This window comes from Melanotaenia boesemani, chromosome 22 (assembly GCF_017639745.1).
Source record: "Melanotaenia boesemani isolate fMelBoe1 chromosome 22, fMelBoe1.pri, whole genome shotgun sequence".
NCBI classification, from domain to species: domain Eukaryota; kingdom Metazoa; phylum Chordata; class Actinopteri; order Atheriniformes; family Melanotaeniidae; genus Melanotaenia; species Melanotaenia boesemani.
In genome coordinates this window covers 13,732,728-13,758,826 of record NC_055703.1, presented here as the reverse complement: position 1 = coordinate 13,758,826, position 26,099 = coordinate 13,732,728, and the positions used below count along the sequence as shown (strand labels likewise).

The 26,099-nt window shown below is 38.1% G+C and overlaps 1 protein-coding gene and 1 long non-coding RNA gene across 2 annotated transcripts; one reads left to right on the top strand and one right to left on the bottom strand.

Moving 5' to 3' along the window:
• Nucleotides 1-1,317: 1,317 nt before the first annotated feature.
• Nucleotides 1,318-25,444, bottom strand: pinx1 (PIN2 (TERF1) interacting telomerase inhibitor 1). Its single transcript, XM_041975741.1, has 7 exons — nt 25,348-25,444; nt 24,654-24,763; nt 22,895-22,987; nt 22,617-22,704; nt 21,990-22,079; nt 15,367-15,449; nt 1,318-2,644 (listed from the first exon to the last, which is right to left on the bottom strand). Exons 1-7 carry the CDS (start codon nt 25,364-25,366, stop codon nt 1,961-1,963), a joined length of 1,167 nt encoding a protein of 388 aa, XP_041831675.1. The 5' UTR covers nt 25,367-25,444; the 3' UTR covers nt 1,318-1,960.
• LOC121633607 lies at nt 5,548-7,787 on the top strand. Its single transcript, XR_006009094.1, has 3 exons — nt 5,548-5,645; nt 6,600-6,682; nt 6,893-7,787. It is a non-coding gene; the product is annotated as an uncharacterized LOC121633607 (long non-coding RNA).
• Nucleotides 25,445-26,099: the final 655 nt, after the last annotated feature.

The window sequence follows — 26,099 nt, the reverse complement described above, 5'->3', positions numbered from 1 at the left end:
CTGTTCAATGTGTTGTATGTTTAGCGGTAGTATTCTCCATACCTTGGTTGAAAGGGGTGATTGAGTTACTGTTGTTTTTTTTTTTTTTGTTTTTTTTGCCCATTCTCCTTGTGGCATCTTCATCAAAACAATGGCGGCTCACTGGGTATTTTCTAGTTTTTAAACCATTCACTGCATCAAAATCCAAGTAGATCAACAGTTTCTGAAATAGTCAGACCAGCTCATACAGCACAATTATGTCACATTCAAAGTCAATTAAACCTCCTTTTTGTCCCTATTTTGATGCTGTTTGATGTCATCTTGATCATGTGTGCATGCCTAAATGCTTGAGTTGCTGAAATGCGATTGGCTGATTTGTGTTGCAATTTGTCTTAGGCAATTTAACAGGTTTACCTAATAAAGTAGCTGGTGAGTGTATGGAGAATATAGGAGATTGTTATCACAAGTGGTATACAGCCAGAAATCCATGTTGCTCTTTCAGTGTTGTTTTAAGTCTTGACAGCACTCCCTGACCAGTGCTCATAAATTTTTAGTTCTTAGCAATGTCACTAATGCCCCATATTTTCTCCAGTTTTTGGTGTCTGTTTTCACTGCGTCCGAGATATTTTCAATGCCCCCTCCTTTTTTTTGTATCCTTTCCCTGTCAGATATCTTTCCACAATGCACTCTGGGCTTGGTTTTTGGTGTAACAGGTAACTGAGTAACTGAACTTTACTTAGGGATAATCAGCCTCTTTAGTTGATGCCAGGTGTAAACCCAATAAGACTGAATGATGTGATTAAATCAAAAGATGCTTCAGTGAGTTTAGTTTAAGATGCACAACTTGCGCAACCAGCTAATTGAACATTTTTTATTTTTTCCATTGGACAAATTATAGGTCACATTAAAAAGGTACAAAAAGTTTTTGTATGTGGTTTAATTTACATCACAAAAACCTGCCATTTTAATAGGGGTGTGCACGCTTTATATATCCAGTTTTCATCCATACTCAAAACAGTGGTAAGGAATGCAGCATGATGATCTTTATACTGGGTAGTGCTCCTTTTCCTCCTGTGACTCACAACACTCAACTGCTGAACCAGAAAGGCTTGTTACAAGTTTATCAGTAAAGCTGGAGATCATTTCACAACATGTCACACCTACAAATGGAAAGGATGACTGAGCAGTCATTTGACTCCATGTGTAAATCTGTGGATTACCTCTATGGTGAATTAGCTTGCATATTTCCTTTTAACTTTTTTTTTTCCTTCTCACCACTTTGGTGCTTTCCATTCATCTCTATTTCATTTCATCCTAGAAAGAAAAAATAAACAAATGTGCACAATCATATTTATTTTTTTTAAAAAGGGTTCATCCAGGTGAAATATCGCTTCTGATTTCCAAGAGCTCATAAGTGTTAAGACTGTTAGCACATCACTGTCCAAACATCAAATTTCATCTGTCATATATCAAACAGACACTTTTCAGATTGCATTTTTTTTACTGAAAACTATCCGATACGCACAATTAATTGTCTGGGTTAAAAAAAAAAAAACACAAGCAGATATTTTGCTCCAATAAATAGTAATGCATGCACACCAAGTTGCATTGTCTGAAAAATGAGAAAAAAATTAAACTAAATGAAATACAGAAGGAACTTATAGTCAAGTTTTTATCCTTTTATCTGAATAACACTTGTTAGCATACGACATCAGTCCCTGATGTTGTATTAAACTTTAGATAGTGTGGGGACATCCAGATAGTCTGAAACTGATAGATCAAACAGATTAAAGAAGAATTACAATCCCAGATGCCAACATTACAGCAGTCAAGCTTGTATGAGGATCTCCAGGTCTTCATCACCTACATGTACAACCGGTTTAATCAGTTTTGATACGTTAACCTCATAAATGTGACTTTAGAACGAGAGTATGATGTCATCTGTATGTCTGAGGGATTTCACCTTGCCATGAAATTCAACTTATTCTTGATTTTCTGTCTTTCTTTTCTTCTTTTTGGACTTCTTCCTCACCACCTCCCTCTCATCTTTTACTACACTGCCCTCCTCTCTGTGGCTCTCCTTCTGTGTAACTTCCGACTCTTCAGTTTCATTCTCAGCTGGATGGTGTCCATTTAACGACTCACTTTCTTTGTGCTTTTTGAGATTTTTCTTCTTAGAGGGAGGCAGTTTTTCGCAGTCCAGCTCCAAACACTGTGTAGAGCTACATTCCTCATTTCCATCATTATCGTTTTTGGCCATTTTCCTCTTCTTCTTCTTCTTCCTTAAACTCTCCTGGTTTTCTTTGTCATTTACTACAATGGGAGTGCTGCACTTCTCTTCTGTTATTTCCACATCCTCTGCAGGCTTTCTGTTCTTCTTCTTCTTCTTCTTTTTCCTTTTGGTCTCTTCTGATTCATCACTGCTGTTGTGGACATAAATGAGTTCCTCAGTTGGCCTTGATGTTTCTGTAGATTCTGCCTCCACTGAAGATGATGTACTTGAAGCTCTACGAGCCTTCTTCAACTGAGCCATTCGCTGTGCGAAATACTCCTGCATGGTCAGAGTACTCTTCACAGTCTTGGTGATGGACTCTGTATCCAGTTCAGAAGTAGCAAGAGTTCCACTCTCTTCTATCTCACCCTGAGAATCACTGCTGTTACTCTCCTAAACCAGAAAAACAGGAAGAGAAGATGGTTAGGCTTTGATGGAGCATTTACAGAACACAGATGATCGCACACAATGGTATACCAGGGAGCTTAAAGGGCTGTCAATCACCTGGCAAAGACTAAAACAAAACAGAGTGACAAACCCAAAATAGGATGCTGAGGTAACAATAGATGTTAAAGCTTTAAAATAAGCACCGTCAGCTTAACTGTTACATTTCTGACATTTATCCATTTCTTAAATTTTGAAGCTCCACACATCCAGCAGTGTTTTTTTTTTGCACAGTCAGCTCCTGACATCTCTGTAATAGCTCCTCACTAGCAGAACAAGAGACAGATAAAGACAGATTAAATAAAAGTAGATGACAAGATTAAAATAAGATTAAGTCTAATCAATCAATGTAAACCAATTCACTGGTGACCAACTTCCCCTCTCCAATTGAACGGATATCTGAACTGAAATGGTTAATGGCAAAAGTGACAACATTGGCAAACAGAGTAGGCTTTAAGAAAGCATCCTTTTCCTCGTGGTTACCACTTAAGATGTAAACCTTTCTGTATCAATGTGCCAATACTTTTTTTTATGAGACTTGACTCCAACAATAACCCCACAAAGGATCAAGTTGCAGATTCAGGTGCAGTTAGGCTGTGAGGTTGAGTAGGTGGACAAACTAAAGAGGTAATAATACAGCAATGAGCCTACTGTTTGAGTCACTGTGCCCCTCAGGTCTTCAGTGAGCTTTTATCAGCTGTAACATCTCAACCTAAAGGGGATCATCTGGCAAAACAGTTTTCCAGCAAACAGATTATTGTTGATTGTGGGCAGACGCCTAATTTTATTTAGCTATTTAAAGATGTATTTAATATAAGTATAAAGCTAAATCTCAGTCAAACTGCTCCTAAAACTCACGTAGAATTGAAATATCTACAATGTTCTTACTGCAAACTTTAAGCAACTGTGTGCATTTTTCAGCCAGATGACAATGAAGGTCAATCAAGTTCTTCTGTTTATATACAACCTTGTTTATTTGAGGAGACAGACTTGGTATCATGATTGTTAATTTAAGCTCACAAGTCTGGTTTCATGATCTTCTCTCCAGCCTTAAAAAAGGTACAGCTTAAACAAGGCCAACTTTACAACGGTGAAGTACAACACAGTCCTGATTTTAACTCCACAGCATGAACAATTTGTCACCTCACCCATGTGACCCATTTGTCTTCATTTTCCTAATGGCCTACTCAATGCATAATGATTTGTCCAGAAGAATACAGAAGCTCCTCTGGAGTCGCACTAAACAATACTGCCGCTCTGTGTATTAACTCAGATGCTGGAGTGGATGGCATTTTTCAAACCCTAAAGATTAGAGATAAATTGAAAACACAGTTGTGTGGATTCTCCTCCTGGTTTGGCCTTTAAGCTTTTACATTGCGATTACACTTGAGCATCAGTACTGAGACAGACTAACTGATGACCATATAAAACAATGCAGATCTAGAGGCAACTGAAGGGTGATGAACTTCATCTCTGGCTTGTGGTAGTGCCGGTACACAGCGTTGTATTTGAAGGGGCTAAAAACTTGGTTGCTTATTGTTTAAAAGAAAAATCTAGTTTAGTTTATGCAAACTAAAAGAAAATCAATATGTTCTCAAAAAAGGGAAGAACCATTGTTAAGTTAATTTAGGTGAAGCTGAACCAGGACCGAAAAGTTTTTCATGGTCCAAGACCTCGACTGGAAATAACCACAACTTCTAACAAGGAGGATAAGGTCCTTCAGGTGAGGTGCCATTAAACAAAACTTTCCAACCTCCCGGAGAAAATCTATACTCCCTGTTACCGCACAATGGCATCCTCTCTGCTAGGGAGAGTGGAGATGGGGCTTAGAGCTGACAGCGCCAAACAACATGTAACTGGGATTTGGGAAGATGGCTGGGGGCCACTTTAGAACTGCCTGTGAAATTACTCTCAGGAGAGGGAGAGGGTGAATGAGCGAGGGAAGAAAGAGGGGAGAGTGACAGAGAGAAACATCATCTTCATCATCAGGGAAAGGTGGCTTGAGCTTGGTATGTGGTTCTTCCTCACTGCCTGGGGATCTCCATTAGACTCTGATCCGACAGCAAGAGAAGTGCTGTGCTGAGCAGAGGCTGGACACACACTTAGTGTAGATGTAAACACACACAGATCCAGTCAGCACTACTGGCAGCCCTGGAGATCTCTCTTGGCAACATGTTACTACGAAACTACGTCGCAGTTTGAGATGTTTCTCAATTTCCAGCTGTGTCTTCCTTTCCCTGGTCCCTTATCGGTCACATCTTTGCTGTATCATGTAGTCTAGTGGATGAAGCAGCACACAACTCCCAATATAAACCTCACATTATAAAAGCTAAAAACACTTCAGAAAAAAGTGACAACTTTTTAAATCATATCAAGCCCAGTCTTTATATTAAAATTCTTCATTTGTGTATTTAAATCGGTCATTTTGAAAACTGACAATTTTAGAATAAAAAGTCTTTTTATCTAAATTCAGTCTGTTCTTCCCTTCGCTGAGGGAGGAGATACGTTTTCTCACAAGGATGTCCTTTAATGTTCAATTTTCCAACCACTTCTTTTCACTCGCACACTCTAAGAAATGATTCATGAGGTTGGTATGTAGAGCTTAAAATAATAAATATTTTCAACACAAAAGACTGTTTGTTGCATGTACACATACTAATAAGTTAACTTATTTTAATAGGGTTCATAGAAATAGAAATGAAGATAAATTATCATAACCTGAAAATTTACACATTTTGAATATAACAAATTTTCCTCCTTCCAACAAGGGAAAAAACAACAAGTCGGTGAAACTCATTTATTTTATAAGCATACCTAAAAAGCTGGGGACGGGGTTATTTTGCCCAGACATGTCTTGGAGTCAAGGCCACGCCTGCTACAGCGGGAGGGAAAAATGGAAAGACGGCAGAGGCTGCATTTGCATTGTTTGATTTCGTGCTACGTTCTTCTGGTAAGTTGCTTTTGTTTTTCTCTTTTCATTTTGTTTTGCTGAAAAGCATCCACCATAAATGAAACTCTGAAAACTTTTCTAGTTGTAAAGTTTATAGCTTTTCAGTTAGCTAGTGTCTCCTATGTACTTCCTCAAGTTTTCGGTTTTACTTTAGAACCTTAAAATCGTTGTCACTTAACACCTGTAGCAATGGTTGTCACTACAAGTGTTGAGCTTGTCCAAATATAAAACTAAAGCTGACTGAATGTTTTTCTCCAGCAACAACAGCAGGTATGTTAACAAAAATTTGAATTCAAACCTGCAGCATGTCGTTTAGATGTAGCTCACGAAACATAAATGTGGCAACATAAACAGTTACAGGAAAGCAAATGGTGACCCTGACGCGTTAGATGGTCGTCATATTATGCCATGTTTATGACTTTGCTTCTAAGACTTCATAAAACGCAGTCAACTGCATGGCCCATAATGTTTATGGTTTAATTAAAAAAAAAAAAAAATAAAAAAAAAACTGCTTTATGCATTATTGCATTTCCCCAATACGTTGGCACAAATAATTTTCACATCCTGGTTTAACTATTATGATAATGCAAAAAAAGTAATCTGTAATCTCTGTTGTAATTGAGTGCTTTAAATAGCTGCATGTACTGTGACTTCTTTGTGAAATGACTACATTTATCCATAAAAATATCTCTGTAGTCTTTGTAGTTTTATGTGAATTACATTAGACTTTGGTGAAAATGACTAAACTGGAACAAAGTCTTAAATGGTTTCAGGCATTTTTTATGTTGGCTTTTAGTTTTTGTGGCAAAAAGACAATTTATATTTCATAGTAATGTGTGTAAACGGAGTGTAAATAAAATGTTTTTCTGTGTTTGTAAGGTGATGGTTTGTAAACTCTTGTTCACTGAGTTCTATGTCCCTCTAAATGATGTGTTTTGGTTTTTGTCTTTACAGGATGATTTGGTGGAGAGGAGTAAGGGCCGCTATTCGTTCTTTAGTGGCGTACCTCAAAGAAAAGTCTCTTCAAAGAGTACTCGGTAGGTACAGACCTTATATATATGTGTATATATATGTGTATGTATATATATATATATATATATCCTTAAAATATGGGTTAAAGCCTTTGATACTAAAGTGCCTTTAGGCACGATCGCGAGTAAATATAGTTTGATTTGGGATGCAGCAGGTATAGAAGATAAATGGACTTAAAATATTGACATTTATTTACTTATATTTGATTTACTTAGGATGAATGGGACATTGCCAGTGAAGAGATGAAGATCATCATCATCGGAGGGACTACAGCATTTGACTCAGCCTGAGCAAGAATTGTGATAGAGGGAACTGAAGTCTTACAAGAACTTGACGTTCCCAGAGCTGCGCCTTGCTAATGGGACTTATATATGCCTTAAACCTCAGCTACCAAAAGGTGCTGAAACATACCTTTGTAAGTGTTTCAGAGGGTATTCCTTGTGCTCAATGGTCTGAAATCTAGCCCAAAGATATTTTTTCTAAAAACTGCAAGATTTTTAAGGTTATATTCAAAATGTGTTTTTTGGGGTTTTTTTTTTTTTTTTTTTTTTTTTGTGCACATGGGGTAAAACTGACTATTTGAATTCATTTCACTGTGGCTTTAGAATAAAGTGAGCAAAAGAATAGACTTGTTTTTTTTTGTTATTTACTTAAGTTAAATAAGTGCATAGTACTAAAGAAAATTGAGGTAACAATTTGCATGGACCTTTCTGAGTAGAACTGAATCAAACAACAAAGTGACAATAACTTTAAGTAATTTGACAACTTAAAATCACCTAAAACCTTAAAGGAATTTTAATTTGAATCAGCACAATTAAGCTTTTTCAGGCCAATCCAAATCATGTTGACCATACTAATTAAATTGAGTTAGAACTATGAAAGTCTCTGGATATATACTTAATAGTAATTAAGTTGCAAGTACTTAATTAGGTGCATGCAAATTGTTACCTCAAAGTTAAGCCAGTGTATAATTTTTTAGAGTACAGTGAGAGCAATGTACAAATGGAGAAATTAAAGGCCATGGCATGTGCTGCACCTTAGTTGCAATACTGGGGGACTATTAGGAAAGGATCCAATCTGCCTCTTCAATTTTCCACCAAATATTAAAAAAACAAACAAAAAAAAAAGTTTGTATTCTACACCATTTTCCGTCATCACTGTATTTGGAATTGTCTCCAGCCAAGAATGAGATTACTGACATTTTTGAAGAGATTTAAACAATTTATAGCATATTTAAGTATGTAAAGCACACCATCCTCCATCACTGTGGAGATATGCCTAACTATGCGAGGTCACATCATCACAGAGCAATTCATCTATACTGGTAACAGAAAGACACAAAACATCAGACACAACAAGGTGTCTCAGTAAAAAGCTGCTAAAACCAGAAATTTTGTCTCAGCAAATATAAGTTTTTTTTTAACATTACTGAAACATAAATTTGCATTGAGAGTCAAAGATGTATTTCCTTATAGTGCTGAAAATGCTCCACTAATCAAAATATATGCATCTTCTACACAAATTTTAATACGCTTGCATGGGTTTTTTTGGGCCTTGCCAGGAGACTGCAGATGCAAATTAGCTTAAGGCTAACTCTGCTACAATACATCAAATAAAAACATTTATGTTTGAAATTGTACAAGGTCCCTAATAAATAAATAAAATTAAAATACACTAGTTTGCTGAGCTAAGCTTCCACTTACATCGCAAAAGGGATTCAACAAATTAGCAAAATCTGTTTACATAATTGCTAGAGCTAAAGAAGAATAGCAAAAAAGCAGAGATTGAAGAGTGGAGGACTGGGGAACACACCAAAATCAAGCAGTGTCTACTCCTTCTCCTCCACCACCACCACCACCACCTCCTCCTCCTCTCCTCCCAGACGTAGAACCTCAGGAAAAGGATGCGCTCAATGCGCTGTGTGCAGCTCTGAGATAAGGCTGTTTCAGCAGAGGAGCGGTCTGGCTGGCTATCGGGCCTTTCCTGCTCCACTCTCTCCCCTGGCGGGGGCTGGGGCTGGGCAGGGAACACAGGGAGGGTCCACAGAGGGTCCCAGAGAAAAAGAGAGGGTGGGAAGACATTCAACAGGCCGCCTCCTTCAAGACACTCCAGTTCTATCTCTCCCCGCTAACGTAGCCAATGGCAAGGCATGTGCCAAGGTACCAAGACACAGAGGCCAACATATTCAGTGGGAGTCTATCAAGCCAGCTGAGATGATGGAAAAGGTTCACTGGAGTGCATGGAAAACTTTTCTCCCCCAAAGAAATATTGCAGAAAGAGGCAGGAATTTTCAGAACTTTGCTCATGTATTACCGATTAGATCTCATGGTTTTGCAGAGGAAGCAAGCACTTTTTATCCATTACTTAAAGAAAGTCAAATGTTGCTCCGATAGCTTCAGGTTTTTACAACTGCATGTTTCTGGCACATCCTGTAAATTGAACCGATTCTTTTTTTTTTTTTTATCCCTCAAACTGAGCACAGCTAGGTGTATCTTCTTTCCGTTGAAAGAAATCTAACCTCTGGGACAAAAAAAAAAAAAAAAAAACAGTTCACCAAGTACATTTTTGACAGCTGACACAAGCAGATAAACATGTTGCTGCCATCTGATTTGATGTCACACAGCTGCTCTTTGCAGATATTTAAGCATTTCTGAGTAGGATCATCTGCAAATGTCAAAGGGATGTCCATGAATATACATCATTTTAAAATTTACCAGACTAAGAAAACGATTCAGCAATGTTGAAAACTCAGTTCAAGGGAAGTTCTTGTCTTACAGAATTCAGCTGGTTCTGTGTGTGCCTCTGTTCCAGTCCATCAAAGTGCTGGTATTTTAGCTGCCCCATTTTCCTGAGGCATTGATTGAACTAGTGAACGTGATTATTATAATTATAATTTGCGATACTACCAAGATGTGTCACATTTAACTTTTTTTTCTAACTCCAACCAGATTAAAGAAACATGCTGCCTTTTGCAATTAACTAAAGATTTTTTGTTGTTCTCGAACAAATCATCAAAGTGTGATGGCATTTACCAAAAAAAAAAAAAAAAAAAAAAAATCACTGGCTAAATTTAACACCAATCTGGAGACTCAAATGCAGATAAGTTATTAAAAGTGGTAAATATGAGAAGTTAGAACCAAGTCATTTCTTTGTACAGTCCACATTTTGTTAATTAGGATTTGACAGTGCTGCAGTTGCCCATTCATTTTCTTAAAAATTGCCTCTTTGCATTACTTGCTATTTTTTCAATAATTTCTCGCCAATATTGGTTTGGTCTGTAATTGCATGAGTGTGCTCTCATTGTCCTGCCACAATAATAAATTTGGTGATACTCGGGGTCTATGGATCAGGGCCTGATTAGCCAGCTGTCTTTCCCTGATGAGCACACAAGTCCAGCATCCCATCCTTCATAGCCCTGATGTGGGTGGACAGAAAAACAGGTGGATACCTTGTTTTCTGGTGAATAAGTAAATGTTTCAGTTGAGCATCAAAATATTTTTAAGTAATGTTTCTACCGTCTAATGCCATTCAAATGCTTATCTTATATAATAAGGTTTACACAAAATAACCGTGTTAAAAACCAAATGTTCATTAAATCCCACAAATGTTAAAATTTCCACAAAGCAATATACTTTTTAAAAGAATACGCTGTATTTAAACAAGAGGGAAAAAAAGGTCTGAAAAAGTGCGCTTTGTCCCCAGTGCAAGAGCGTTTATCATAAGTAACAAATGAAGACAACATTATGCATGCAGCATGACTGCCCTGTGCTTGTTTAACATTACAAGCGCTTGCCGACAACAGCCCCTTCATGAACACTGGGGTCCCCTACCCCAAGGGGGGAAGATGCTGTGATTATTTTCCCCAGCTGTGATTTATTAGATAAAGAGTCAGTGATTAAATGGTAGACTACCCATGTAAACAGCCGAGAGGGCTGGAAATCTTTGGGCGGTTAGCTCTACCAGGCAGTAATTATCCTGTTCTCATAGATTGTAGCTTAGGCCTGTAACTAAGAGACAGACACTTTTTTTTTTCTCCTCTCCCTCTTTCTTTATTTTGTCCTGCACTAATCTGCAAGTGTCAGTGAGCTGGCACTGCCAAGAAGGAGCAGTCCACAGGACTGCCAGGGAGGTAAATGGAAAATGTGGGGTGTGTGTCTTTACAGGAGTATGGGGGGGTGGGGGAGTCTTGGCAAGTTTAGAGATTTTCTGCAGTAGAAGTAAGTATCCATCAACAAACATACTGAGGACAGAGAGCACTTTTGCTTGAGGCAATTAGATGTTATCTGACAATGAATCGGAGCACCCCAGCATCACAATAAGCCTGGTACCCTTCATGAGTGTGTTGGCCCGTTCAAACAGCAGCAACAATGCACGTTCACACCGGCGGGCCCTTTCAACAGACCAGTGCTTAGAGTTGATAGACAACTGAACCAAAAAGTAAATTTTGGCTTTGATGCTGTATTTCTGTTTATATAGTTAATTATAGAAAACAGTGCGACTCAAACACACCACAAAGATTAATTAAATCGTGGCTGACTCAAATAAAACTGTTAACATATAAAGCTACACGAAGCAATATTTCTTCACTTCTTGGCATATAGATAAACCATTCTTAAGATTAAAATTAGAACTTTAAGTCCATCTGGTTTTTATTCTTTCTTTTGCTATCTTAGAAAGCTGACTGGGTTTGACTCCTTTGGATTCATAAAACTAACAGTTCACAGGCCTCAACAGTACACTGTAAGCTACGAGAAGGTTACAGGCCATCTTTGTACTGAAGTGACATTTTTACTTCTGCGCTGTCAGCAAACGTTCACAACTTGACTCCGCCCATCAGCGCCCCAGCGCCTTGGCGACACATCTGCCAAATGCTCTAGCCCCCAACCAGTGTCGTGCCTGCTCCATATTCCTTAACATGCTGGTATCGGGGGAGACCCTGCTGACGCACGATCCTTCATGTGGACGACGCGTGGGCAGCATACACTAGCAACAGGTGCCACCCGATGAGGCCTGATCCTCCATCCTTTGTGTCTGAGCAGGAGTGGGAGTGGGAGAGGCCGCAGGGGTCACAATGACCCGAGGGCAGAGCGCACCATACCCGCCGTCTGACTGGAGATTCAGACGTCAAAACATGGCCTGCACCAATTTATGTTCAACCATTTTTCTTATCTGACACTTTAAGGGAGTACAGGACTAATGAGTGGATTGATGCTGGAAATACTGAAATGTTTGTGGTTTTCAAGTAGTCAGAACACTTAAAACTAAAAACCGTGTAAAGGCGGAAGTTTTTTTTTTTTAATATTGCTTTTAAAAAGGTCAAAGTGATAAATTTAATTCACTGATGGCACAGAGTCAAAATATAATGAGTCATGAGGGAGGGGAAAAAGATAAGTATCTTGAAGACTAAATAAAAACATGGAAATTAAACAGCTCTCTTTCTTCTCATCTTCAATCTTATTTCCTTTTAGTTTAAACACCATATAGTCCATCATAATCTGAAGCTTTGCTAAGGTCACAATACTGTAAAAATTAGAAAGTGCTTTAGGAAATACAACACAAGAATATAAACAATTAAAAATGTAAAAAATGCAGAAGAGATAAAACAAAATTATGTCACCCTGCCAAAAAGAAAAATGAAAAGACAAAAAGAAATGCAGGAGAAAAAATAAAACTGCAGCTTGTTTCCACCTTTCATCTGAGCTGGCAGCTTTAAAAAATGACTAACTTTTGTTGATGTATGAATCGGCGGGGAGTCTATTTATCAGCAGGCCCTCTGCGGTCGCCCGCTTGGGTCCCTCAAGTCACAAGCCGCGTCGCTCCCCTTTGACTGATTAATTAGCCAATCAGAGGACATTTTTCACTGGGCGGCAGAATGGTTTATTTCAGCTAATGCCGGGCTTTCGAGCTGAGGCCCGCTGGAGCCTCGTCGGCTCTTTCGGCCTGCCTGAGTGGTTGGGCAGAGGGGCAAGGGAGATAAATCAAGCCGGGCTGGCCCTCCATGTGGCTCCCCTAACTAAACCCCTTGAGGAGGGCAGGGAGAGCAGGGGTAGTGGAGAAAGGGGAGGAAGGAGTGCAGGACGGCCAGGGGCACTGCTCGCCCGCCGATAAGCACAGGGAGCACAGGACTGCCAAAGTGCCTTCATTTAGAAGTGGCCGGGGCTTTTTGATATCTCGGCTGTGAGAGCCTGTCATTTGTCATGCAGTGAGTAATTGTGTTGAGGGCTGCAAGAGGAGGCAGGAGATGGAGGAGGCTTGCAAGCGTGGGATGGGTGATGGATAACAGAAAACCAAGTAGATGGACAGGTGCTACACGACAATCCTCACTGTTCAAGTTGTGTAAATAATAGTTTTCGGCACACATTTTCTGCAGGCTACACAGTATAAAATTAAGTTGTGGCTGACATGAGGGTCATCGATTCATCTTGTTAAACAAACTGCTTTTATTTATCTCATAGTTGTGCACAGGTAAAAGAAAAAACAGTAAAAACATATTTGGTACGAGTTAAAGGCTAAACAAATTAATATTATATTGTGTTCTCACATGTTATTTTTAACACATCCACTGGTGCCTTTGATGAACAGAGGCCTGTGAGACAGCATGTGTGCTCGCGCTTGTCTGCTTCACAAACGTTGAGAGCAGCGATAAGGCCCGAGCAGGAAACATCACTTTGGAGGAAGGAAAACACCCGCAGTGGGGGGGACTGGTGGATGGAGGTTGGAGACGAGGCAGTGGGTGGTGGGTGAAATGCTGGATGATTCATGAGGGGGAAAGAGGGCAGGTCTGAAGAAGCCCATCCAGATTTGGTCAAGCCTCTTGGCCTCACTTCGTCAGGATGTAGATAAACAATAATACGATCAGTAGGAGCTCCTGTAGCCTCCTACAAATCAACCACACTATCATATCAAAACTCTATTTTCTAATACAACTCTTTGTGAATAATTTGTGTGTATAGACAAAGTAGCACTAACAGGAGATGCCGATAGGCACAAATCATTGTGAGACAAATGTCAGTGTTATAGACACACCGACAGATTAGGCAAAATACAGAGAGCTTGATTGGTCAATCACCCTTTCTACCTTTTCCCAGCAACCTCAGATGTTGCTGAGCTGAACACAAGGCCTCATGGGAAGCCACAGTAATTGTTGGTGTTTTCGATATGGTCAATGGTGTCCCTTCTGGCTGAAAAATAACAACCCATAACCAAATGATTAGAAGAAAAAATTATGGTGTGTATAGCTTGCATTTCCAATGTTAATCAGCTAGGGAGCATGTGCCATTGTGATGTTATGGCTGAGCACCTACAGGGGAATAGAAAGGATTTTTTTTTTATTGTAATACAGTTTATGGATTTTTAAGATGCCAATTTCTTCAAGCCAAATGCTTGAGATAACCACAGAAAGCCAGCAAGAGGCTTCTCAGCACACTGGTGTCCAAAAGCGAGATTTGTCATTGTCTTTGTGGCTCTCTGGATTAGGTTAGTTAAACTTGTGACAACAAAAACTGATTTATTGCAGGAAGATTTTTTCAATCCTAATAAAAATGTAGAGAAGGTTTGTTGGTGCTTGTTTCACCTATTTTGTCTGTAGCGTTAGTAAACGTGCACAATCAGCTAAAGGTAACGTAAATCTAGTCTGCTAACTGCATTAGTTCATCTGTAATAATGCTCTAACTGCAATCACATACCTACCATGTATTATTGTATTTACAAATGTTACACATGTTACGTTTTGCACAAGCACAGAAGGCTCCAGATATAAATTTAAAAGCTGATCCTATCAACCATATTACATGCATTTTATCCATAGGAGGGTGAATTTAATAAAGTTGGATTTTTACATTAGCACAAGGTCCTCACTGGCCTCTAAGTGCAAGTTGGTGCTGCCTGAGCCTGTGAGCTATGTTTTAAAAGCATGAGACCCATCATAATGTCAACTGGCAAGGTGACGTTTGAAGTGACCAGCCATCGATGCCAAGAGCAAAAAGAACTTTTTTGCAAGCGTCATCACTTCAGGTTTCTGCACACCTCACCACAATTTTGATTTTCCTTTAATAATGCCTGCTGGCACACTTAACCACCTGATGTGACGCTCCGAGACAGAAGCAGAGAAAGGGGGAGGGGGGTGTGAAGAAGGGGAGGAAGGGGTAAGAGTGCAAATCCCTTAACTGGATTTAGGTGCTCTTGCCACCATCAGTGGCCTGTTGGCAGTGTTAAAGCTCTGCACTGTGACATGGCTAATCTACAGCCAGAGGCTGCACAGAAACTGGGTCCACAGAAGCAGAGGGATCACATGATACCAAAATGACCCATGAGGACATCAGCACCAATGGTCACTTGCAATTACCAAGACTGAGACAGATAAGCTCAAGCCACCTGGCCAGAGGTATGCCATCTCCTCTGTGACTTTGACTGGGTTAAGAAAGATCAGAGACTGGCCGGCTCAATTTAGATATTAACTACTGTCCAAGTACAAGAGGAAGTTGCACATTGGATTAGGATTATGTCCAACAATCTTTTTGTAATAGGCTAGAGTGCATTTTGATAAATCAAAACTGACCAGTCAGGTTGATCATAATTATTATGCAGTAAGTAGAAGAAAGCAATGTTATGAACTGTCTTAATGCAAATCTGAAGCTAGACACAATATTTCTTCTGACTTTGGTTCATAAAACTCTTTTCATTGTCTTACCTGCTCTTGGTCTGTGGCAGATCTCGCCCTCTTCCCAAAAATACAGTTAAGGTCTGTTTCACTACGGGAGGATAAGTCCTTTCCTAAAAGAAAAAAAAGGAAAAAAGTAATTCACGTAAAATTGTCTTTTGACTCATAAAACTCATGCATCACTTCAACAGCAGGATCAAATAACAATGAAGTACTTTTTTCAGATTTTTGAAAAGCGGAGTAGACATCTAATTGGCATATTTTACACAACACAAAATGAAAACATAAATTGCATGCTTTCGACCTGTAATGGCAGCAGTCTAAAGTATTTGTGTGTGTGGTAGGGAAATTTGGGTGGAAGGTGAATGCTAAGAAGAGAGAGGGGAGGCTTGTGTGGTCCATTTCATGCTGCAGGGATAAAACAACAAAGAAAAATAAACTGCAACAAGGTCCAACACGCCACGCCTCCGAATTCCCATTTTTAAGCCAGGCCTCAAAGACTCCTGAAGCACGCAGTCGTCTGTCTCAAGCCTGGTCCTGTTCGTACAGCTGCATCCTCTTCCTTTAGCAGGGCTCTGATAACATTTGGTTATTTATTGCTTTTAAGCCTCTATCTCTCGTGCTTTTGGCTTTGAAAGTCACTGCACACGCAGGTCTAAGAAGTAACCAAGAAAGAATGCTGAAAATGAAAATAAATGAAGAGGGGGGCCTGTGGTGTTTGTCATCTGGTGAACTTAGGCCAGAAGTAAAATTATGGCTGACCTGACCTTTCTACTGTTTGGACAAGGAAGTACCTGTCAATTTTCTGACTTTCAGGTAAAAGTGTATAAAAACAGTTATAATAAAAAGAAACAGAACTCCACTGTTCTCACACTCAAAAGGTGGACGGATGTCATTAAGAAGGATGAAGCTTGGGATCTGCTTACATGATATGCTTGAAAGTTACAGATAAAATGGCAATAATTCTTAGTGTAGATCACAAGCCAAATCATACTAAGTCATTGACACCCTGACAAAAACAAAACTGTGATGAGCAAAATGCCTTGAAGGTGTATTGTAATAAAAAAAAATAACAAAAAGATAAAGTGGACATCTCTAGGAGGGAAAGATCTTTTAAGTTCAGTCAAAACCTGTTATTTGGGTGAAATGTGAAAAATCTGTTTCCCCCAAAAGCTCAAAGATGCAATGAAGCCACCACACAGAGCAGTGGACGGAGAGCGGGAGTTAAATTCTGCATCAACCACCCTGGCTGCCCTGACAGGTGATAGATGGAGGCAGCAATTAAAACTGGGTTACTAGTTTATTCTGTGGAGCCTGGACCTAAGCAGTGGAGATTTCGGTACCTTTCCCCACAAACAAAGGCCATCAATCTTGAGTGCTGGCAAAGAGGGAACTAGCATGAACACGATATCAATAAAAACATTATAAAAAAAAAATAAAATAAAAAAGGAGTCGGCCTGCACAGTAAGGGAGACATCCGTGTTTGGTAGGCTCGCTGAAGCCAATATGGCCACACATTTTACGTACATTATAAACTATAGTCTCTTACTATATCTTTAATCTGTATAAATTCAGGTATTAAAGAACTAAACCACAGAAACCACAACAAAACGGTTGACCTCTCCTGCTCACAGGTGATCGTTAAAAGAGCTACCAGGAGTATAACCTGACCTTTTCAGCCTCTCATATAACAAGCTTAGCGCAGTAAATCTATTACCAAGACTTAACTTCGCAACAGCCTCACATTAATGGAAGTCACCATTGGAGAAGTCAGTGAAAGCATGCAAAGAGGCGTGGCAGGTTACATGTTGCCATGCAACTCTTTGGATGCTAACACTAATTATTATCATCACAAATAACGTGGCTGTTTCAAAAGAAGGCGACAATGAAAATTATAAATGTATGAGTATTTTGTGACTGTCACCCACCACTGTTGGAAGACGGCAAATATTTATATCATCCAAATGTCTCAGGAACTGACATTATCACTATGGAAGTGTGCCAAAAACTGATGCTTTTAAGACTTTATAGGGCGTGATAACAAAACTCTCAAGTTTCCAATTAAGTCACGGCTCATTTGAACAAAGAAGAGGTGCTGGCGTCCCTTTTGTTGCCTGACAACAGCTGCAGCTTCTTTGAGTAGAAACAGATTTAAGTAGTGTCTTATTGCCAAGGACCGTTAAATTGTCATTGAAAACCTGTAATTCTCCTTAATCAGCCTCCCTCATAGTTATGCAGTTATAAAAAAAATAAATTAAACACTACAGGAGAATAAATGTCCGATGTATCAAACTGCAGGTACTGAAGGAGCTCTGCTCGCTTTTCCATATGATCTGTAAAGCATAGTTGTGGCTCTCTGATAACTTGCACTGATGACTCAATTATTGATGACAAAGGATGAATGCAGAGCTATGAAGGAGCGTTCATTGGGGCAAAGATTCAGCCAAAGTCACAAACAGATAAATAGCAAATATTCTTTTAAAATTCAGAAGGTACACAATTCTTAATAAATGACTGGACCTCTCAATCATCTGATCCAGTTAGTCCTGGGCATTAAACATATAGATAAGTTATGTAAACTTGCCCAAGTTAAAGTTCAAACTTGGTAATAATGCAGGATGCATTAAATTTGTTCAAATTAAACATAAACCCTAAATAATGTCTAACATTTCCATGTTGAGTCGAGAAAATATTTTCAGCAGGGCTTTAATTATAAAGTTTAGTTGTGACAGGAATATAATAATTGTGAGTGAGATTTGTTTTTCTTCATTAATGATATTATTGTGCACTTTTTGATCTAAATCTAACAAATCTCCAAGTTATAGCACCTTTCTCTTTAGTCCAAAATGCACTTAATTAGGGTTGGGTGATATCCCGATTTTTTTTTTTTTTTTTTTGCCATATCCCGATACACGATATGTATCTTGATGTTTTAAAATAAAACTCCTCTAAAACATTGTAAATGTTGAATTCAAATTTATCATTCATAAAAGGTCACCAGTAGGATTTAAGTAAACTCTGCTCAATTTAACTTCATTGTGATTTTTCATTTTCAACAAACATTTTATTTTAAACCAGGGTCCTGCACTCATAAACATTTAATAAAAACCAGTGTTTCCCTGACCATTATATTAGGGAGCACCCAAACTCCCCACTAGCACCCCTTGCCACTCATAGAAAATCAGGTTTGGTAATTTTATTTTGTATAATAGTATCTTATATATTTTTCATTCAGTCATTTTATATTCAGATAATATTATTTTCTTATTTAGGTTATTTCTACTTCGCATCAGATCACAACAGAACTGATCTAAAGTTCCCTTTCCTCTGGAACAGGTTTATATTTTGTTCTTTTATAATAAAAAACGAAACAGCCTGATTTTATTTATCTTATGCTGTGTGAACACTCAGGTGAGCTACACCACCAGCAGACAGAGCGCATGTTGGAAATAGCTGCGTCAACCACCTGTAAAACAGACCAAAATATCAGGTTTAAGATCAACTCTTATTTAATAGGAGCAGCTGGAGGAGAAGTAGGAGGAATTTTCCTGCTCCAATGCACTAAGGACTTCATATCTATCGGGAAACAATCAGTCTCTTCGTCATTGTCGTCATTTCTTAGGAAAATTACTGCTTAAAATGGACGTCTCAATTTTAGCTTCCATCTCTTACCGCTTTGTAAACTAGCTTGCAAGATAGCTAGCTGCATGCTCCTCCATGTTTTTATTCCTGTTTTTCCTCTCCTAAAACAACAATGTGCATACGTGCAGGAGTTTTCTGGATGAGCCGTGCAGTGAGCTTCACTCCGACCAGTAGACAAAGCACTACGAAGAAAATCCCATGTGGGTGCTTAAAAAGCTGCTGCGATAGTTTATACTCAATGTTCACATTATAGCCATATTATATATCGTATGTAAAACTTTTTAAGGAACATCGAGTATACTGGATATATCGCCTAACCCGACACTCAATGTTAAACAGACGTGCTTCAAACTGCAATTAGTCAAATAAAAGTTAAGCACAAATTCATAAAAAGGTATAATTAAACCACTTACATCTTTGTACTGTTTTTTTTTTTTTTTTTAAATAAATGGAAATGGAAACCATAATAATAATAATGGAAAATGGCCAGGGTCATCACACCATTATGTAATAACTGAGACAAGCCAAGTCCTCAAATTAGTTGAAATGACATCCTCCAATCAACGCAATTGGTGAAACATCCAAATATACAAAACAAGTGTGATGAACTGCAGAGAAATGTACGGCTGCATGGATTATTTTAAGAATTTATACAAAGGAGGGAGAAAAAAAAATAGACCTGGCATGCATTCATATTCATATAAACTGACGCAGACTTACACAGGAGTAAATTAACTTGAACTAACTTCACCTTATAGATTTATCTAGGTGTGTGTGATCTAGCTGTGCAATATATTGTGTTTTGATTGTGGCTCCAAATGATCTCAAAAACAGTGATATTGACCAAAAACAATTATTACCTCCAAGATGGAAGTCATGTATTTGGCGGTGTTGGTTTGTCTGTCTTTTAGCAACATAACTCAAAAAGTTTTTGATGGATTTTGATTCAATTTTCAGGAAATCTCAGAAATGGAATAATGGAACAACTGATTAAATTTTGGGGGTGATCCAGGTCACTGCCTGGATCCAGGAATTTTTTTTAAATGATTTTTTACTACGGCAAAATAGAGATGCCATTAGAGCATCTAACTCAAAAATGAATGCCCACAATCATTGGCAAAAAAACCCCAAAAAACAATAGTTTGAACTGCCTGAACAAAGTGCAGCTGAATGATGAGAAGTCATTTAAATGAAGCGCAACACATAGAAGGACAAATATCTGGCAGTAGTTGGACGATGTAAACAACTAGGCTAGTTAGTAACTGGTTATTAAGTCACTATGTTCCTTTCTGGAAAAGAAAACGTTGAGAATGTTGTTCCGCATTTTCATGAACATAGTTTCCACTATTATATTAGGGGGGCGCCCTGCACCCCCAACGGTGTGACCCACCCTTCCAAGAAGGCCAATTTAATTTTATCTAACAGCACAACATGCATTTAAAATATACACATAAAAGAAAAACAAACCAACCAATGACTAAACAACAACCCTAAAGCAGGGGTGGGGTCCTGGCTTGTGTTACACCCTGTACGAATGTCCTGCCTTGGAGCAATGTGTAATAGTGTAAATGATCAGGAGTTCAATGTTGACCAAAAACATTTGTGCTCATGATTGTTTTTTTGTTTTTTTTTTAATATAGAGCAACTCTAGTGTGATCATAAACAAACACACACACTAGCAAAAAAATTAAGTATCTGGAGTAATATAAATAAAGTAAGCGCCCCATCCCTAATGTCCATGCTTGATGCCTTAAACACCTCTTTATAGGTGCATCTCATCCGTCAGGAAAAGGGTCTTAATGTAGCCTGCCAAATTAAGACCACAAAACAGGGTGAGAGGGTCTGGTGGAGAGCCCATGTCTTTGTCTTATCTGGCAGGGTCATCTAATAGGTCATGGGAGGTGTTGTTTCTTGGGGGCCACTAAATGGAGATACCAGATGCTTCTAACAGGAAACAGGAAGTTGCTATTGAATGACGTAAAATAGAAAAGGTTGTTCCAGGTGAGGCAAAAGTTGAGATATTTTGTTTGGCCAAGTGTTCTAACCTGATGAGGTGGATTTGAACTCCATGACACATAATTTCAGTTACTAATATACATTTGCAATTTGCCATTATATATATATACACACATATATATATATACATACATATATATATATATATATATATATACACACACACACACACACATATATATATACACACACATATATATATACACACACATATATATATACACACACATATATATATATATATATATATATATATATATATATATATATATATATATGCATGTGTGTGTGAAAGGAAAGCGAGAGAGAAGAAAAGAGAAAACAGAAATTGCAAATTTACAACTTGTAAACTAAAGCAATGTCATGAATATATTGGAAATCTGATTAGTTGTGTGTGTAGTCATGAAACTATGCTGCAAATATCACAACTCAGTAGTAAAATAGGAGGTTATTAATTTTGGCCTCCAGTGGTGTTTAACACTAAATTCCTTCTTCAGACTATCAGTGTACTGGCCTTGACTAGCAAATCTTAACTTCCTGACATGTAAAGAGTAATGAAAGGAGTGGGGAGAGCTATAAATAACCTCTTGGAGTACTCACCGGGTCAACTGACCCAGCACAAGCTGAGAGAACTGATCGGCATCTGTGGTCTGAGACAAGCACACAAGTCTCAATGTGGGGTCTAAGAGGGTGTCTGCATGAATAGGTGGTATGCAGGTGTACACAGGAAGAGAACTATTAAAGCTGGACTGACACTTCAGGTTGTTGCAGAAGGGAAAGAAATATTTTTTAAATTAGTTTTCTGTTCCTTTGAAACTTTTTTTTTTTTGAAGGGTGTAGTTTTTTTTGTTTGTTTTTTTTTTCTTTAAGATTGTTACAGCATTTACTTGCATGGGTCATCAGTGAAATAACTGATGAGAGCAAGAAAACACACACGAGATATTCATACCTCACATCTCAATCTACTGCTGCAAAATGTCACTTAATGTACCCACCTTTAGTGAACTTCATGTAATGGACCCTCTTTCTGGAGGTCTTGGATTTCTCTTCCAGGCTGAACCCCTTGCTTTCATCTGGTGGATTATCTATAAAGAAGAAAAAAAGGAAAATATGGTCACAAGTAGTCACAAATTTAACCAGCTCTTTTTATTTGTACTTGATTTCTGACACAGTGGTAATTACAATATATTAATACACTGTATATAACACAGACTAAACACAAGTGTTAACCTGACTAAATGTTGTACTGTTGCGCCATCTACTGTCCAACATAACAACAAAACCTGACATGCTATTTTTACATTGTATTAGTTTGATTGCAGACAAAAACTGAAATTGGTGTTTATAGTAACAACTGGAACTTCATCTTTAATGGTCAACATTGTAGGGTAAAGACACATTTTTAAACATGCCTTTGTGCAGCATCAATCTAAGTCACAAGAAACCACAAACTGAGAGGATATTAATGTGAAATCAAGAAGTGTGTATACATATATTCTTAAAGCTATGAACAAACATAAAACACTATCAAAGCCTGATACATGCTGGCGAGAAACACAACTGCATTTAAACTATGGTTTAAAGACCTTTACACAGGGTACAACTTAACCACATGTACATACCACTGTCATTGTCAATGTTTTGGCCATGGTGGTTGTTCAGTTGAGCAAGAAGCTCATTAAATTCATCTTGGTGAGCAATCCAGTTATCCTGCAAAAAACACAGATGTCAAAACAAATGACAAATGTATAAATATACACTATTTGACAATAATTGTGTGTTTTTAAGATAAGCCATATAGTTATAGAGTGAACTGGGTTACAACAGGCACAATCAAATAGATAACTTCAGCCACACGATGGAAAAAAAAAAAAACAACTTCTATTACAATTGTGCTCACCTCATGGCTGGTATTCACTCCAAGACCATAGCTGTTATTCTTAACTTTCACTTTAATATGGTCTGTGGAGCCTTGTTCACTCCTGCCGAGTCCCTGAAGGTACAAAGAAATTCATGCTGACAAATGTTTCCATTCAGTTAAGTCCAGGAAGAAAACTAGACGGTGGCATAATTTGCATAATCTTGGCCCTGTAGGTCCCCACAATAAATCTGAAATTAATCCAGTGGCAAGCTATTCAAGTGCAGACTTTAAAATTTAATTCCAAGTTGCTCCACAAATGCATTTATAAAATGTCAACTCATTTTATATCTGGTAACCAATTCAAAGGGGTAAAATGTCTACATAAAAATAAAAAATGCTGTAACAGAAATTCATGGACATCCCTGCAGGTCTTGTTTTGTGTCAATGTCATTCTTCATTCTCTGTACTGCTTAGTCCATTACAGGTCGGGTAAGCTGGAGCCTATCCCAGCATTAACAGGTGCAGGATTGTCAATGTCCATTTGACCCAAATTGACCAATTTGAGGTAAACCCTGGTTTTCTGACAACGGACACATCCATGTTTACGTAAAACCCAAATAACTGACGTCAACTAACTACTCATAATCATACATTTCCAACTAGCTGGAAAGCAATACAGTTGTTGCAGCAAAATAAGGAATAAGGAAAAATACTGACAATGTAAATGTGTTAGTGAACCTCATCCGTATCACCGCATCATCACTAAAACACAATCAAGTTCTAATAATAGACAATAAGACAATTGTGGAATTTATTAAATAAAGGTGTTGCTGGTGCATTGAAGGATATCAGAAAGCCTTATTCTGTCAGATCCAATGCTCGTTGCCATATATATTCTTTGCAACAAAATTAAGAACAGAAAAGTGATTAAAAGCAGTCAGTGGACTACTGTATAGTAAACTAAAAAAGGCTTAACTTGTCCAGTGATTTGATCTAAACTAGTGTTAAACTGTTTAATTAAATGCAAACAAACATGAATGTACAGACATGTTTTGATGTGATTTGGCACGTTTGGTATGTTTCAAACTCAGTTCGGGAGAAAACAAGAAAAAAATAATAAATCATAGTTTGGGGGTGCTTTATATGCATTGATCTTGTATCCTAGAACCTTATCTGCTCCGGAGCAGAAAAGGTTTAGTGCACAAGCCTCCATGACTCTAGAATCCATTGACCAGCTACTAATCATGTTTTTTAGTAGAAAAACATTAGAAACCGAGTTGTTTTCATATTGCCTAACCCATCTGTTCGTTCCCTTCTTCTGAATTTATTCATCCAGTGTCCCAGCTTTTGATGTGGACACTCCTGCTACACTACTTTATGGATTTGTTTTGATTCTGCAACCTATAAGTATGACCTGTTTCTTTTGCATTGAGGATCTCTGACCGCATGTTGTCATTTTATAACAGCAGCTTACATTTTATTCCATACATAGATTAAACTCCAGACATTTTATTGGTTAAATTAATTTAATATATAACTAACATAGCCCATATCAGTCAATGACACAACTTTTCAGTTATGAAAACCGATTAAATTTATTCCAACTTTGGAAAAGAGGGTACAATTGAATTTAAAAAGATGTTATTCTCAAATCTTTCCAACAATTTGAATGCAGACACCCTCAGTTTCAAACTGAGCTAGCATTTCTGGTTTGCACCAGCGGGTATGTCTGTTTCAAAATATTTATGCACCTAGCTTTACATATTAAAAGGAAACAACATTCACATATTTTGCTCACCTTGCCCTTGGTCCAGCCCATCCGCTCCAGCATCTTCTGGCCAAATTTTGAGTCATCATTACTCCATGCGCTGTTCCTGGGGTCAACAGACCATTTCTGCTTCCTGCGAGCTTAATTCATAGCAGAAGCAACACTATTACATAACAGTCCATCAACATGACGTTACATAACAGCTCACACTACAAGCTCACGAAGGCCTATGTATGCACAAACCATTCTTAGGAGATTTAACAGTCAGTAATGTCAAAGAAGACTTAGCAAACAACACTCAAAGGATCGAGTAAGTAAAGAACTGCATGTTAAGGAAAACTGGCGACAAGAATCAAAGCTGAAAAGAGTTATTTTATCACGCGGCACGGGATCTGTGTCACAAATTAATACAAAGCAAATACTACAGTTAAAAATAATGTCCGCTTGTTAATGACAACCCAATTGCCAATGATTGGGCTCCTGACAGTAATAAAGACACGAAATAGAGAAGGAAACACGTGCCTTGTGGAAAATGCTAATGCTAGCTACCGGCGTATTTGACGAGTAAACATGCTAAACCCTAAATATTTTCACAAGAAAGGAAAAAAAAAAACACAGAGAGTGGGGTTTGCTTAATGCCAGAGAGAGGAAAACACAGACAACAAATGCTGGCATAGGAAAAGAAAACAAATAAACGTCAAAATTGTAAGTGAAATTTACATACGCTCCGCGAGCATGGACATTCTCCTAGACGGGGTCCTTTAAAAAGTTGACGCAAGCACAGGGTGGTTCCTCAAAAAATGCCGGAACACAAAATGTTACCTAGGTTGTTATGTTGAATTTAAATACATCCTTATAACTGACAATCATTATGATCAACATTCCACGCGAGTAAAGTATACGCGCAATTGTTTCATATTACCTATGTTATTGTTATTTTATTTTGTGTCACGGTCCCTAATTCTTTCAACCAACAGAGGGAGCTCCAGTCTAACCGTAAGAAGTAATGCCAGACGTGGTGGACTACACAAGTTAAACCATCACAGCTGTATATTGGATATCTAAGTATGAGAGATAATCTCACAAAAGAATGCAAAAAAAAAAATGCGCTAAAACATCAGCATTTCAAAAATCATGACAACAAAAACAGGGGTACACCTTCAAAAAACAAAAGATGACAACATTTAAAAAAATTCTTCAACACCCTTAATCACTAAACCAGCATAACAGGTTACTATGAAGCAGGATTATTATCTGAGCAAGGTAAATTTAGGGTCAATGCTGCGTTTTCTGTCAAGAGAGCGTATTCCAAAGACAATTTATGATAGAAATTTAACCTGCCTCTTTTATTGTATCTTTAATGTATATGAGTGTTTATCATTATTGTGTATCATACCCAATTCAGAGAATATGGAGAGTAAATTTAAAAGAAGAAAAATAGAGCCTGCATATTTTCCCCTCTGTACTATAAAGGCC

Bases quoted from the DNA above. Each gene is read 5' to 3' on its own strand.
- pinx1 (XM_041975741.1), bottom strand. The intron at 22,988-24,653 runs GTGAGCAAAATA...TTGTACCTTCAG, and splicing joins TGGGCTGGACCAAGGGCAAG to GGACTCGGCAGGAGTGAACA. The intron at 22,080-22,616 runs GTATGTACATGT...TCTTCTTTATAG, and splicing joins AAACATTGACAATGACAGTG to ATAATCCACCAGATGAAAGC.